The sequence below is a fragment of the Antechinus flavipes genome, chromosome 3 (assembly GCF_016432865.1).
Source record: "Antechinus flavipes isolate AdamAnt ecotype Samford, QLD, Australia chromosome 3, AdamAnt_v2, whole genome shotgun sequence".
NCBI classification, from domain to species: Eukaryota; Metazoa; Chordata; class Mammalia; order Dasyuromorphia; family Dasyuridae; genus Antechinus; species Antechinus flavipes.
Genome location: NC_067400.1, coordinates 3,446,240 through 3,459,801, shown reverse-complemented (window position 1 = coordinate 3,459,801; position 13,562 = coordinate 3,446,240). Strand labels below are relative to the sequence as shown.

Sequence of the window (13,562 nt, the reverse complement as noted above, 5' to 3'; positions counted from 1 at the left end):
AAGTGGAGAAAAGGAAGGGAGAGGAGGGAAGTGAGGGAGGTTGGAGAGGCCCATGGAACTTTATCATATGCCTGTGAGTGCTTTGCTACCTCCCCTCTCTGGGAAAACCTTAGGACCTCAGCATCGATTACCTTCTCCTCTGGGAACTGAACACCCAAGAAACACCAGGAGCTAAGGAAGGGCGAAGACTGGGACAGCCAGAGCTGCGAGTCTGTCACAAAGACACAATTTGGGCAAAAAGTCTTTAATTTATGATCATAATTTGATTTGTTCATCAAAATCTCTGGTTGCAATTAGAAGGAGCTTCCCAGGACCCCAAAGTTCCCGAAGCCCTTCTGTCCCTTTCTTCCCCGGCAGGCCGTTTAGACCTCAGACCCCCAGGATATATCCTTCAGGGACTCTCTTCATGGCTCTCAAACACGGGGTTGCTGTAAGACACTCCTCTGGCGTTGTTGGGCTGATCAGAATAGAAAGTCTGATTGAGGGGGGGCCAGGCCGGTTCATTGGCCACCATGCTCTTCCATTTTCTATACTGGCTTTTAGATTGATATCCAAAACTTCTCTTGATGATCAGCCAGAGGGCTCGATTTTCAATGATGGCCTCCTGAAAAACAGAATGATTACAATAATGCTAATGTTCCTCTATTGCTTTAACATTTGCAAAGCACTTTATAAATTTAATTTAAAATGCAGATGCTATAAAGCGCTCGTTTCATCTGTTTTTCTTTTTTGGCACAATTTATCGTTAATGTTTTGGTTGATGTATAAATTAAAAGGTCTCACAAAGTAATGTTTTGCCATACATATAAATTATAGACAATTTTCAAATCTCTATATAACAATGCACTTTGTGGATATCCTCTAAACACTTTTTCATTTCTTTCTAGTTTTTCATAATTCTCTAGTAATTTCCATCCCTCCATTCTTAGAAAGTTTACATCTATAAATAAAAATTAATTTGAATATCGGAATTGTAGGATATCAGATGCAATTGCCAGTCTGTCATTGAATCCTGCCTTTAACATTTCTGAAATTTATTCAACTTCAGTTGGAAGGATCCCAGTTTTAGTCTTCCCAACATGTTTGGAGAAGATAATACTCATAGAGGCAGACTATTACATTTTTGGTTAATCTAATTATTAGAATATTCATTTATTCTTTACCACAACCCCACCGAGGTTGATGCTATTATTACCCCATTTTGCAGATGGGAAAAATGAGGCAGAAAGGTGTAATGACTCATCCAGGGCTACATTGCTAGTAAATATCTAAGTTAGAATTTGAACTCAGGACTATCTAACTCTAAAGTCAATCCTCTATTCACTGCACCAGAAAGCTTCCTGACCCCTCTGTTCTCGAGAACCTGCTTGTCTTAGACTATAGTTGGTGTTTGGGGCTCCCCTGCAGATTGCATTGGCTCATTCAGACTGTTCTTTGCTGCCTTTTGTAACAGGTACGTGAGTGACCCCTGTCCCTGAAATCTTAACCCACACATACATGCAAAACTTTTACTGAAAAACCATTGGAAGCGGCAGAAGACAGACCCATCGAGAAAGAGTTCTTGTTTCAACATTGTCAGAAATAATCAAGATACCAAATCACTTCTCGGATTTCTCTTGCCATCTGTTAACTGTGCACTGACATATCAAAATCACTTGGCTTCTTTAAGAATTATTCTGGAACCAGCCACACCCAGTGAAAGAACTCTGGGAGATGACTATGAACCACTATAGAGAATCCCCAATCCCTTTATTTTTGCCCGCCTGCATTTTGGATTTCCTTCACAGGCTAATTGGACAGTATTTCAAAGCCCGATTCTTTTTGTACAGCAAACTAATGGTTTGGACATGTTACTTATATTGTATTTAACTTATACTTTAATATATTCAACGTGTATTGGTCAACCTGCCATCTGGGGGAGGGGATGGGGGGAGAAGGGGAAAAATTGGAACAAAAGGTTTGCAATTGTCAATTCTGTAAAATTACCCGAGCATATAACTTGTAAATAAAAAGCTATAATAAAAAAACAGTAAATGGGAATTATTTTTGAATACTAGAGGTTTAAAAATGAATTTCATTGTCTCAACAAAAAAAAGAAGAAGAAGAAGAAGAAGAAGAAGAAGAAGAAGAAGAAGAAGAAGAAGAAGAAGAAGAAGAAGAAGAAGAAGAAGAAGAAGAAGAAGAAGAAGAAGAAGAATTATTATTATTATTCTGGAACAAAGAAATAAGGGGGCATCCAGGGGTCCAGGTGAAATGGAGTTGCCATTTGGTCAGAGCTGGTCAGAGCTCACCTAAGGGAGATCGACTAAGGCTCCTGCCTGCAGAATGGAAACAGAAGCAGGAACTTTCTCATATACACCCTCCAGCATAATTCATGTTCTTCGTGGGCGACCTCTAGTGGCGATGTGGAGAAGCACAACCAGTGTCATCTCTTGTCATCCATGAATAAACTTAGTAGCCCCCATTTTGGCACTTCCTGGCTTTATCTCTAACAATGAGCTAATGATGAGATAAATTAATCAAAGAAAATGACCCAGAGAATGAAGGGAGCTTTTCCCCACCCTGGAACAAAATCAATTTTGGTTGAGCAGGAGGAACATTTTTCTAATGATTAGAGCTGTCCCAAAGGGGAGGGGGCAGCCTCAAGAAGCGATGAGTTCAGCAGGGTGGCGCAGTGGGGAGCGCACCGGCCCTGAAGTCAGGAGGACCTGAGTTCAAATCTGGTCTCAGACACTTAACACTCCCTAGCTGTGTGACTCTGGGCAAATCACTTAACCCCAATTATCTCAGAAAAAAAAAAAAAAAAAAAGAAGTGATGAGTTCCCTCTCACTAGAGGGAGGCTGCCAAGAGAGGCTGGATACCCACTTATTAAACATGCTGTAGGAGGGATTCTGGGTCAGATCCGCCTTGTCTGCCCTAATGTTCCCAGACATCCCTCATCACTTCATGTCTGGACTACTGCAATGGCCACTAGGGCATTAGCCTGCCTCAGTCTCTTCCCCACGCCAGGGGATCCAAGGGATTCCCCTAAAGTTTAGCTCTGATCATGTCACCCTCCCACCCCTGCTCAATAAACTCTAGCCGCTCCCTATTGCCTCCAGAACCAAATACAAAACCACGTTTGCCATTTAAAGCCCTTCGGAACCGAGCCTCCTCCTGCCTTTCCAGCCATCTGGCTCTCTCACATGGATACTTCACTCCAGGGACCCCGGCCCCCAGCTGCCTCCACCTCAGCTCCAGACACTTTCCCTGGCCGTCCCCCAGGCCTGCAATACTCTGTCTCCTCCACGCTGCCTCCTGACCTCCTTCAAACTCCAACCAAAGTCTCTTCTGTGGGAAGTCTGTCCCGGTCTGGATGTCTTGCCTCGGAGAATATCCCAACTTATTCTGTCTCCTATATCTGGTTTGTTTCTCCCCTTTAGTATATTGGAGGGAGGACAGAAATTAGTACTTCTATTGTTTTTCTTCATGTCCCCAGTACTTAGCACAGTGTCTGGCACTTAGCAGGAACTTAATAAATGCTCATTGACACGGGATTTGACTAGCTGCTGCTGAGGTCTTTTCCACCTTCATCTTCTTCATCTTCTTTTTTCTTCTTCTTTCTTCTTTTTTTTCATTACATTTTTAATTATTTTCTTTCATTTTCCAGTTATGCACATACATTCATTTTTAAATACACATTTCTTTATGAATCACGTTGGGAAAGAAAAACCAGAACAAAAGGAAAAACAGGAGAAGGAAAAAAGTAAACACAGCATGTGCTGATGTGTATCCATTCTCCATTCATTTGTTCTCTCTTTGCGTGCAGATGGCATTTTCCAGCCAAAGTTTGCTGGGCTTGCCTCGGATCACCGAGCCACTGAGAAGAACCAAGTCTTTCAGAGGTGATCACTGCAAAAACTTGCCGTTCCGTATTCAGTGCAGTCCTGGTTCTGCTTGTTTCGCTCAGCATCAGTTCATACAAATCCAGGCCTTTCTCAAATCAGCTCGTTCATCATTTTTATGGAACAATAATATTCCATTAGCTTCGTGTACCACATTTATTCAGCCATTGCCCAACTGATGGGCATCTGCTCACTTTCCAATTCTTTGCCGCCACAAAAAGAGCCGCTACAAACATCCTCGCCCCTATGGGTCCACGTCTGAAATCCTGCCTCTCATCATTCCAAATGACATCATCATGGAGCGGTACATTATGGCAACCTTCCTGTGAGGTGGGCCTGGGAGTATCATTGTTCTCATTTAAAAGAAACCGAGGCTCAGACCTGAGGACGGAGTCAAAATCCAGCGTCGCCCAGCTGGGAGTCGGGTGATTCCCAGAGCTGGGATTAGAATCCAGGCCTCCTGACCTGGCCCACACTGGTGACTCAAAAGACCGACCCAACCCATATAAGAGAGCATTTCTTTGGGTGGGCTTTTTGTGGGTCGTGGAGCCCCAGCAGACACTTCCATGGTGTGTCGCCTACGTTCACCATCAAAGAAAATGCTCTTTTTCTCATCCGAGTTCACGCAGCCCCTAAATTCATCCATAAACCCCTGGGACCCAGATCCAGTGACTTGTGGCAGAAAAAGCTGATTTTCCATTGGCCAACTGCTCAGCCCAGCTGCCTGAACCTCTGTCCCGGGCCAGGGTCTCACCCCCAAGCTTGGGATCTTCTGGTGCTGCTTCAGAAATAAAACCCAGTATCCCCCACAGGGCAGGGGAGAAAAGAGCTTCCTCCGAATCCCCGAAGTCTTGAGTTTGTTCCTTCATTTCCTCTTCAGGCCAGGAAACAAAAGGAAAGGGGAAGGTCAATGTTCCTTCTACAAGCCTGAGGGGTCAGGGACTCCCCACGGGGACTCTGAAGAGTGGGATGGTGGGAGATCGACGCAAATGGGAGAAGTCATTTGGAAGGAAGGTCAGAGTTGAGAGCAGGATAAAAGAAAGGGCGTGGAAGGTGGAAAAGGAGAAGGGAAACTTGGGCACGCCACCGAGAGGAAATCCCATCTACCCTACTGCCCCGGCCACAGAAGTGGGGCCACGAAGCCCCTGGCTCCCCCATGGTCGGAGATGGGGAGCATCCCAAAGGCCGGCCTCCGCCATTTTGTCACTTCCCTTCGGTGTTTCCCAAATGTTTGCTGAGTAGTCCCTGACACGCCCAGTACCCAAGGGCACTCACCTCCACAACCAAGGAGAGAATCAGATTGACAGCGAGCATGACGATCAGATAGACCCTCCAAAGGGTGGGTGTGCAGACGAGCTAGGAGAGACCCAGAGATGGAACCAGTCAGGGACTTGGCCGTGAGGCTGGGAAAGGGGGTCCTTGGGACGGCTGCCGAGGACAGCCACGTGCAGCCTTCTCTGCCTCTGATTCCTGACTGTGCTTCCTGAAGGAAACTAGGACAGCTAAGAGATGGAGGTGAGGAGGAAGGGCATCCCAAGCAGGAGTGACCAGCAGTGCAAAGGCCCAGTGGAGGGAAACTGTGTGCTGCAAGTAGCAGGAGGACCCCGCTCTTGGACTTCCTAGCTCTGCTCCACAGATGGTTCCTTTACACCCTCATGCCTGACTGCTCTCCCTATCATAGCCTCACTCTAGAGCCCACAATGACTCTCTTTTATTCTTCCAATTGCCCAGACTCCTCTGCTGGACATTGAAGGCCTGTGAAATGCAGCCCTGCTTCACTTATCCAACATGCCCCTCACAGACACTCAATCAAAAAAAAGAATTCAACGAGCAATTATTAAGCATCTGTAGTGTTCTGGGCACTGGGTACTAGAATAAGCTTGATGTCTGGACCCTCCCCAATCTTGATAGTCTTTTGTCATTAGAATGAAAGCTACCAAGAGAGAGATGGGGAAGAAGAGAGAGAGAGAGAGAGAAGAGAGACAGAGGAGAGAAAGGGAGAAAAAAGGAAATGAGAAATGAAAAGAGAGGGAGTGAGAAAGAAAAAGAGAAAGAGAGAGAAGGAGAGGATAGAGAGGGGCAGAGAGAGGGAGAGAGAGAAAGGAAGGGAAAGTGAGAGAGAGAGGGAGGGGAGAGAGACAGACAGACAGAGAGAAAGAGAGGAGAAGAGAGACAGAGAGAGAAAGGGGGAGAGAGAGAGAGAGAGAGAGAGAGAGAGAGAGAGAAAGGGGGGAGAGAGACAGAGAGAGAGAGAGGAGAGAGAGAGACAGAAAGGAGAGACAGAGACAGAGACAGAGAGAGAGAGACAGAGACAGAGACAGAGAGAGAGAGAGAGAGAGAGGAGAGACACAGAGAGAGACAGAGAGGAGAGACAGACAGAGAGAGAGAGAGACAGAGACAGAGAGAGAGAGAGACAGAGACAGAGAGAGAGACAGAGAGGAGAGACAGAGAGAGAGAGACAGAGAGGCAGAGAGAGAGAGAGAGGAGAGAGGAGAGACACAGAGAGAGACAGAGAGGAGAGACAGACAGAGAGAGAGAGAGAGAGACAGAGACAGAGAGAGAGAGAGAGACAGAGACAGAGAGAGAGGAGAGAGGAGAGACACAGAGAGAGACAGAGAGGAGAGACAGAGAGAGACAGAGAGAGAGAGAGAGAGAGAGAGAGAGAGAGAGAGAGAGAGAGAGAGAGAGAGAGAGAGAGAGAGAGAGAGAGAGAATGTTATCATAGCTCTGGTCTCCCTGCCTCAGTGCTCTCTCCATTCCAACCTATCCTGAACACAGCTGTCAGTAGCAGACCTAACCACAGCATTCAGGAAACTCCATTGACTCCCTATTGCCTCTAAGATAAGATATAAATGCTACTTTTGGGATTCTCAGCCTTTCACAGATTCCCTCTAATCTGTCTTGTCAGCTTTATCTTGCCTGGTTCCTGGGCGTGTCCTCTGGGATCTAGTTCTCATTTCTCATTGTACCGGCTGCCCTCGTGCCCAGAAAGCCCTCCTTCCTCACCTCTAGCCCTTGTTCAGGCTGCCCCCATGCAGAATGCCTCTCTCTCACTTGGACATCTTTGGCTCCTTCCAGGCTCAGCTCAGCTTCTTGGAGGTTTTCCCAATCTCTTCCCAGGGGCCTGCACTTCCTCCTCCCCAAACAACAGCGTGTGCATGTGTGTATGTTCACATAGATACATCCATGTATCTATGTATAGGCCATATACTCATTCTGTATGTATTTACCTGTGTGCCCATTATCAGCCCCTGTAGACTACAAGCCCCTAGATGTTGGTTCCTGACACACAGTAGGCATTTAATCGATGTTGATTGATGGGAGGATAGCCAAGAGACACAGAATGAGCAAGCGTGAAAGGATCGCATCTGCTTCCCTCTTTGGAGGGAATGTCCAAAGGCATGAGATCACAGATACACGGAAGCGTGAAAGTGAGGCGCGGGGGCTCAGAAGTGGGGATCGGGGGCGCAGCTTTTCCACATCTTGTGTATTTCAGATTTCTCCCTGGGGCTTCAAAGGTATCTAAACATTGAAATATGTGGCAGAGGGAAAAGGGAGGGAACGCAGCTGCCTGACAGGCATGGCAATTGGCCCTTTCAAAAGAATATTTAAGAGGTGAACTATAAGCAAATAGCAAAAATACATATTCATTTTGTCTGAAATCACATATGGGCTTGAGAATTAACAGAAAAAGAGCTCTAGGCAAAGCTGTTTGGAAACCAAAGCAGTTGAAAAACAACTTGCCGGGCTTTGAAGGGGGTGAAGAAGGGAAAGGTTTGCCCCAGTGTTTTAGGAGAAAAACTCACAAGACGTTTTAAAGGGCAGGAGAGAAGGAAGAGCAGACTGGATTGTTGATACTGTTCAGCATCCGTGACAACTATTGATGGGCAAAGCCTACTGCTTGCAGCTGCCATCCACCGGGCAGGGTTTGCTGAACGGTACAGGGGCAGGTGTCTTGGAACACCGCGACAATAGGGTCAGAGATGAATGATACTCACATCCATCCGCTGGTAGAGATCAGGAATATTCGCAAACAGAAGGAAGATACACGCCCCCATCTGAATTCCCAGCACAAGGACAAAGATATCTGAAGGACCAGATAGGAGAGAGCACTTAGAATTAATTCCCAGCGTCCCACCCTGGTGTGACTGACATTGGCTACTGGATGTCCATGGCACATGCTGCATAATGTCAGCTCTTAAGGAAAAAAACAAAAACAAAAACCCAAGAGGGTCCATGATCTTAGTCCTTTCATCTTCCTCTGCTTCAGCTCTCGTTCATTATTTCCTAAAAATAATTCAAAATATCCCCGTATAATGTTTGAATTTTAATAAAGAAATTTGGTTCCATATTCCCAGGCTCCATGATTTTATCCATGTGGATACTGCTACCAATGCAAATTGCATCTTTAAAATGGTAGGGTTGGGTTGGGGTTCTAAGATCTTTTTCCTGCCTTATAATGATAATTACAGGCTCATAAGCCTTTTTTTGCCTTTACATATCTCCAGTAACTCCTTGGGTCTTATCTACTTAGTCATAGATGTGCTGTAATCTTTATTCATGGAAAGTGATCCTATCCTAGGAATCCCTCATGTTGACGAAATCACAGCTCCTTTCTGTATTCGGATTCAGAAAATATATTGTTCAATGAATAAAGTTGAATGCGTTATGTAATTTAACTCTTTATCAGCATAGTCAGGACAATTGTCTTGAGGATCCTTCACCCCAGAAATAGGAAGGGAAAATATCATTTATTTGTTTATCCCTTCTGGATTTCCTGGAAATCCTGAGCCATCTCCTAAGACACCTCCAGGCGTGTTCCTTCATGATAAGCATAGTTAGGAAATCCTTTGTGGTTCTGACTCACACGTGGACAGTGCCAAAAATACTTACAGTTGGTGTAAATGGGCTGTCTGAATGGCTTTCCTTTGGAAAACACCAACGCGACAATGATGCAGTTGATGGTCCCCAAGAACCAGATTGTGGTGTTCTCGTAACTCATGAAGCTGTCAGGGCCAACCTTCCCTGGTAACATGGGTAAAGCGGTTGTTCTGGAAACGTTTCCCTTTGCTGGGGAGCAGGCACTGAAAAGGGGCCAGAAGAGGAACACTCATCAACTGATAAAAAGAGAGAATTATGGAGCCCTGGATGTGAACAGTGAATAAGTGCAGAAAAAGCACCGAAAATGAGATGGTCGGGATTCAAAAGAAAGAATTCTTGGGCCAAGCAATAGCAGAGAAACTCTCCAACAAACCCACCCTTCTGCTCCAAACCTACCCACACTCCTGCTAATTGCCTGAGATCAAAAATACCAAATGAGTAGAATAAGGTGAATCGAAACTCTTTGAGTGCAGGAACTGTCATTTCCCCCCCACCTCTATCTCAGTTTATCTAGCCCAGTGTGTCACATCTAGAACACACTTAACAAGTATTTAGTGCATTGAGTGTCCACGAATATTATTTTTCCTGCCATAGTTAAATACATCTGTTGGTTATTTCCCCAGCAGGACGCTCTGTTTCCCATTTTGCCCAAGCGGTACTCCTTGGTGAGAGCATATTCCTTCCATGTCCCTTAACTTCCAGGAGGTACAGCTCATATCCTACCTCTTCCACAAGGATTTACAGATCATCCACACTATTAGCACTGTCTCTCTTTACAAATGATTCTGGATGCCCTTTGGGGTTTACTTCCACGGGCACTTCTCGCCCCACCCACTCCTCTCCCCAGAGTAAAATGGAAGCTCACTGAAGGCAGGGGCCGTTTCCATCTTGTGTCTGCTTCCCCGGGGCATAGGGGATACTTGATGAGTTTTGTTACTGAATTACACTGCGTTGCCCTGGATGTGGTCGTACCTGAAGACATCAGTGGCAGAGTACCAGGGCTGCTTCCGAACAAGAATGAAACCCAGCATGTGCATGACCAGACTGAAGAGCACATTGAGGAGCACAGAGAAGAGCAGAGGAGGAGAGACCAGTCTGCCAGGGGGTCTGTAAGGAACGAGCTTGGGGTAGGCGCCATTCAAACTCACTGAAAGACAAAATGGGAAGGGAAACTCTTAGCATGCACTCGGGGATGAAGTCGTCTTCTCCTTTGGAAGGGAGAACAAAGGCTCATTGCTCTTCTTCGCAATAAACCGGCTATTCATAGGGAGGAAAGTCAGGCTCTCAACAAAGTTTTCCCCAAAGTTTCACCGAATTACAGAATTTGGGAGTTGGAAGTGATCTCAGTGACTATCTGGTCCCATAATGGTCATGAACTTTTCACTAATATGCCCAAAAAACCTCTTCGTGGAGACCTCCAAGGAAGGAGGAAACCCCCTTCCCCTGGCAGCAGGCCCATTGGAGATTTCTCTCCCGATCAGGAAGCTTCTGCTTAGCTTGCAGCTTAAGCTTCCCTCTCTGTAATCTGCCCCTTTTTTCCAGTTCTGCCTCCTTGGACCAATCCCAAGAGCCTAATCGCTCGTCCAGGTTTCAGCCTTTCTGATACCTGAACACAGCTCTCATCAATCTTGGGATCATAGATTCAAATCAAGGAAGGACCTTAAAGGCCATCAAGTCCAATGCCTCATTTTGCATGAGTTAATAATAATAATAATAATAATAATAATAATAATAATAATAATAATAAGTTAAATTGTCCACTAGTAAACATCTGAGGTGAAATTTGAATCCAGGTCTTTCTGCCTCTCAGCAACACTATCTCCTCCTCTCCCCACTTCAAGCTAACTTTGTCTAGTTCCTTCAGCTATTCTTTATCCTTCCTCATATGTCATGGATTCAAGGCCCCTCTACATTGTGTTTATCCTCCACTAGACAATTCAGGTTATCAACATCCTTCTGAGCTGAGCTACCCAGATCTGAACAAAGGAATCTAGAAGAGGCTGACAATGGGAAGAACACAGAGTAGGACCATCTCCTTCCTCTTCCTGGAAGCCACCTTCCTTTTAAGCCGATGTAAAATCTCCTTTGCTTTCAAGGCTGCTCCATCACACCCAGAGGTGACCCACATGGAGCGTGGCATCCAATGGAGCCCAGGTTGGCTCACATAGCTCTTCCACATTAGTTACATTACAGTACCAAAACCATTTCTGAAGACTCACTTCCTACTATGTGCCAAGCACTGGGCTGGGCTTTGGAAATCTGAAGGGAAAAAATGCCTCAGTCAGGGCACGGGACTACAGTCTACCATATTCCATATAGAAAGGGAACAAAATGACAAGACAGCCTAACCGGCACACCCCCATCTCCAGCTTTATTTTTGTACATTCTTTTTTTTTTTCTTATTGACTACTTCTTTGTTTTTCCTTTCTTTTCACAGTCAGCTCTATTGGCCCCCAACTACATGTCTGATTTGCTCCTACAGCATTGATTATTGAAGAGGCAGCCTCCCTAGGACAGTGTAGACTTCTGGGTGGAGCAGCAGGAATCTAAGAATGATTCCACAAACAGAAAGTTTTACATGTTGCTTACTTGTTATCCCAATGATGGTCGTGATGGCTAGATCCTGGAACAGAAACTGGTAATTTGAAAGGCTGTTTGTTTTCTGAAAAGAAAAAGGGAAACATTGGTGAATGCCATCTCTTGCCATTAGGAAAGAAAGCTAACGTGGTGGAAGTTATGCAAAGGTATTCCCAGAAGATCAAATGACTAGTTTTTAGCCAGGAGCTTGTCAAGGGAAGCAAAGGAGGAGAAGTCCTTCAGTCACCCTTCAGCTTCAGGGTCTATGAGTGGTGCTGCTGGGGGTTATTTCGTGCCCATCTCTGACCCATCTAAACAAAAAGGCAGAAGCCCCCTGGCGCACGCCCTTTCAGTGTTCAGCCCTTCTGTAGAGAATATCTATGCCCCAAGATGAAACTCTGCCAAAATAGAAGGTAAACAGAGTCTCAGATCAGCTCTGCCTTTGTTCTGACTCCCCTGGCTTGTACCACTTTGCATGTTCCGGTGTCAGGGGCACATGCAAGCATTATCTGCAATGAGCTTGAAGGGACGGCTTCATTTTTCTTCTCCATGTGGAAAATGGCAATGCTAATACTTACCTTTTCCAAGGTACATTTTAGGAAAATTTGCTTATAGGATAGTAAGAGGCTAATGAGTTATTGTCACTGCCCTTTATTATATCGGAGTCCTAAGACTTTTTAAAGTCATGTTTTCAACAAAAGAGCTCCCTTTCTCACGGCCATGGCCAGTGATTGGAAAATACCTCGGCTGATTGGCCACTGTGTGCCAGAACTCCTACATGTGATGACTCCACCCTCGGCATCTAGAAACGTTCGATTCAGCTGAAGCAGCTTTTTGATGTAAGCTCAGACTTACGAGAAGAGATCCACGAGTCAGGCTCAAAAACAGCCTCCATGTTTTTTATCTTATTTTAAATCTTATTAAACTCCAAAGTTATCACAAGAGATATGTAGCCTCTGTGGTGCAGTAAAAGGCAATCCCAACAGGTGTTTTCTAAATCCAGGCACTTGGATGGAGAAACAATACAGTGCAGGGGTCAATGTACAGGGTTTGATTGCCACTTCCAACACTAACTGTATGACCTTAGGCAAATCTTACTTTTCTGGGCCTCAGTTTCCTTATCTGTAAAATAGGAATAATACTCCTTCTATCGTTCTCTTCTCATCCGTTACTAGAAGGAAAGCACTTTTGAAATTTTAAAAGACTAGGTAAATGGAAGTCCATATTATCTTGAGTCAGGAGTATGCAAACTTAGTCTGGTCAGTTACTGGACCTTGGGTCAGGAAGACCTGAGTTCAAATCTAACCTCAGACACTAATTGGTTGTGTGATTCTGGCCAAGTCCTTTAATTTTGTTTGCCTCAGTTTCCTCATTTGTAAAATGATCTGAAGAAAGAAATAGCAAACCCCTCCAGGGTCTTTGCCAAAAAACTCCCAGCTGGGCCATAAAGACCTGGATATGACTGAATAACAAAGGCAGACTTAGTCTAAAGATGAGGACATCAGGCTGAAGAGAAGAGCAGGAAGAAAAGGTGTTAGGGTCAGAAAGCTCAAAAATAAGCTGGGTCTCAAGGAAATGTCTTTGCTTATTAAAAACGATATCAATAGGATGGTTGCCTGGTAAGATGCACTTGTTCTTATATAGATGTCCAGATGGAAGATAGATGACTTCAGTCAAGGATAATCTCAGAGCCTATTCAGGAAACCCTCCAGCCACAGAATGGACTTGTCAGCATAAAATGCCAAAAAAAAAAAAAAAACAAAACTAGCTCCTTCCCAGGTAAACCTCCCTGAGAAAACCCTGGAATAGCCTAATATGCAGGAGAAGGGACAAGGCTAAAAGAGTCATGATGGGCCCCTCCCAATAAATCCATTACCCTCTCATTCATGTGACCCCAGATGTGGTCAAGGGCAGCTGCAGACTGAATAAGGAGCCAAGAAGCTGCAATGCTAAGATGCCTCAAAGGAGAGAGACTGGAATTGCTAGAAGGGCCCGTCTCAGCCCTCACCCCCAAGCTACCCACTTTCTTGTTTTCCTTCAGTCTCAAATGGAGAAACATTGGCACCCACATTCTCCTATGCACTCCTACTCAATCCCCTGTGACTGAATGATCTGAATTCAAATCCCAACTTGTTCTCTACTGACTTTGTGCTCTTGCAGAAACCCCTTCCCCAATGAGAAAATGCAAAATTAAAGGACTGAATCCCCAAACTCCTAAA

General features: G+C 45.1%; 1 protein-coding gene across 3 annotated transcripts in view; it reads right to left on the bottom strand.

Moving 5' to 3' along the window:
- Positions 1–228: 228 nt before the first annotated feature.
- ATP13A4 (ATPase 13A4) overlaps positions 229–13,562 on the bottom strand; it is a 75,809-nt gene continuing 62,475 nt past the window's right edge. For 2 of the 3 annotated variants that reach the window (XM_051991611.1, XM_051991613.1), the window contains 6 exons: positions 11,356–11,428; positions 9,739–9,913; positions 8,779–8,969; positions 7,884–7,972; positions 5,161–5,241; positions 229–604 (listed from right to left, as the gene is read on the bottom strand). In XM_051991611.1, coding sequence (XP_051847571.1) covers positions 392–604; positions 5,161–5,241; positions 7,884–7,972; positions 8,779–8,969; positions 9,739–9,913; positions 11,356–11,428 — 822 coding nt within the window. In that variant the 3' untranslated portion in view covers positions 229–391. The remainder of the gene's footprint in view (positions 605–5,160; positions 5,242–7,883; positions 7,973–8,778; positions 8,970–9,738; positions 9,914–11,355; positions 11,429–13,562) is intronic. The other variant, XM_051991612.1, reaches the window with a different exon arrangement.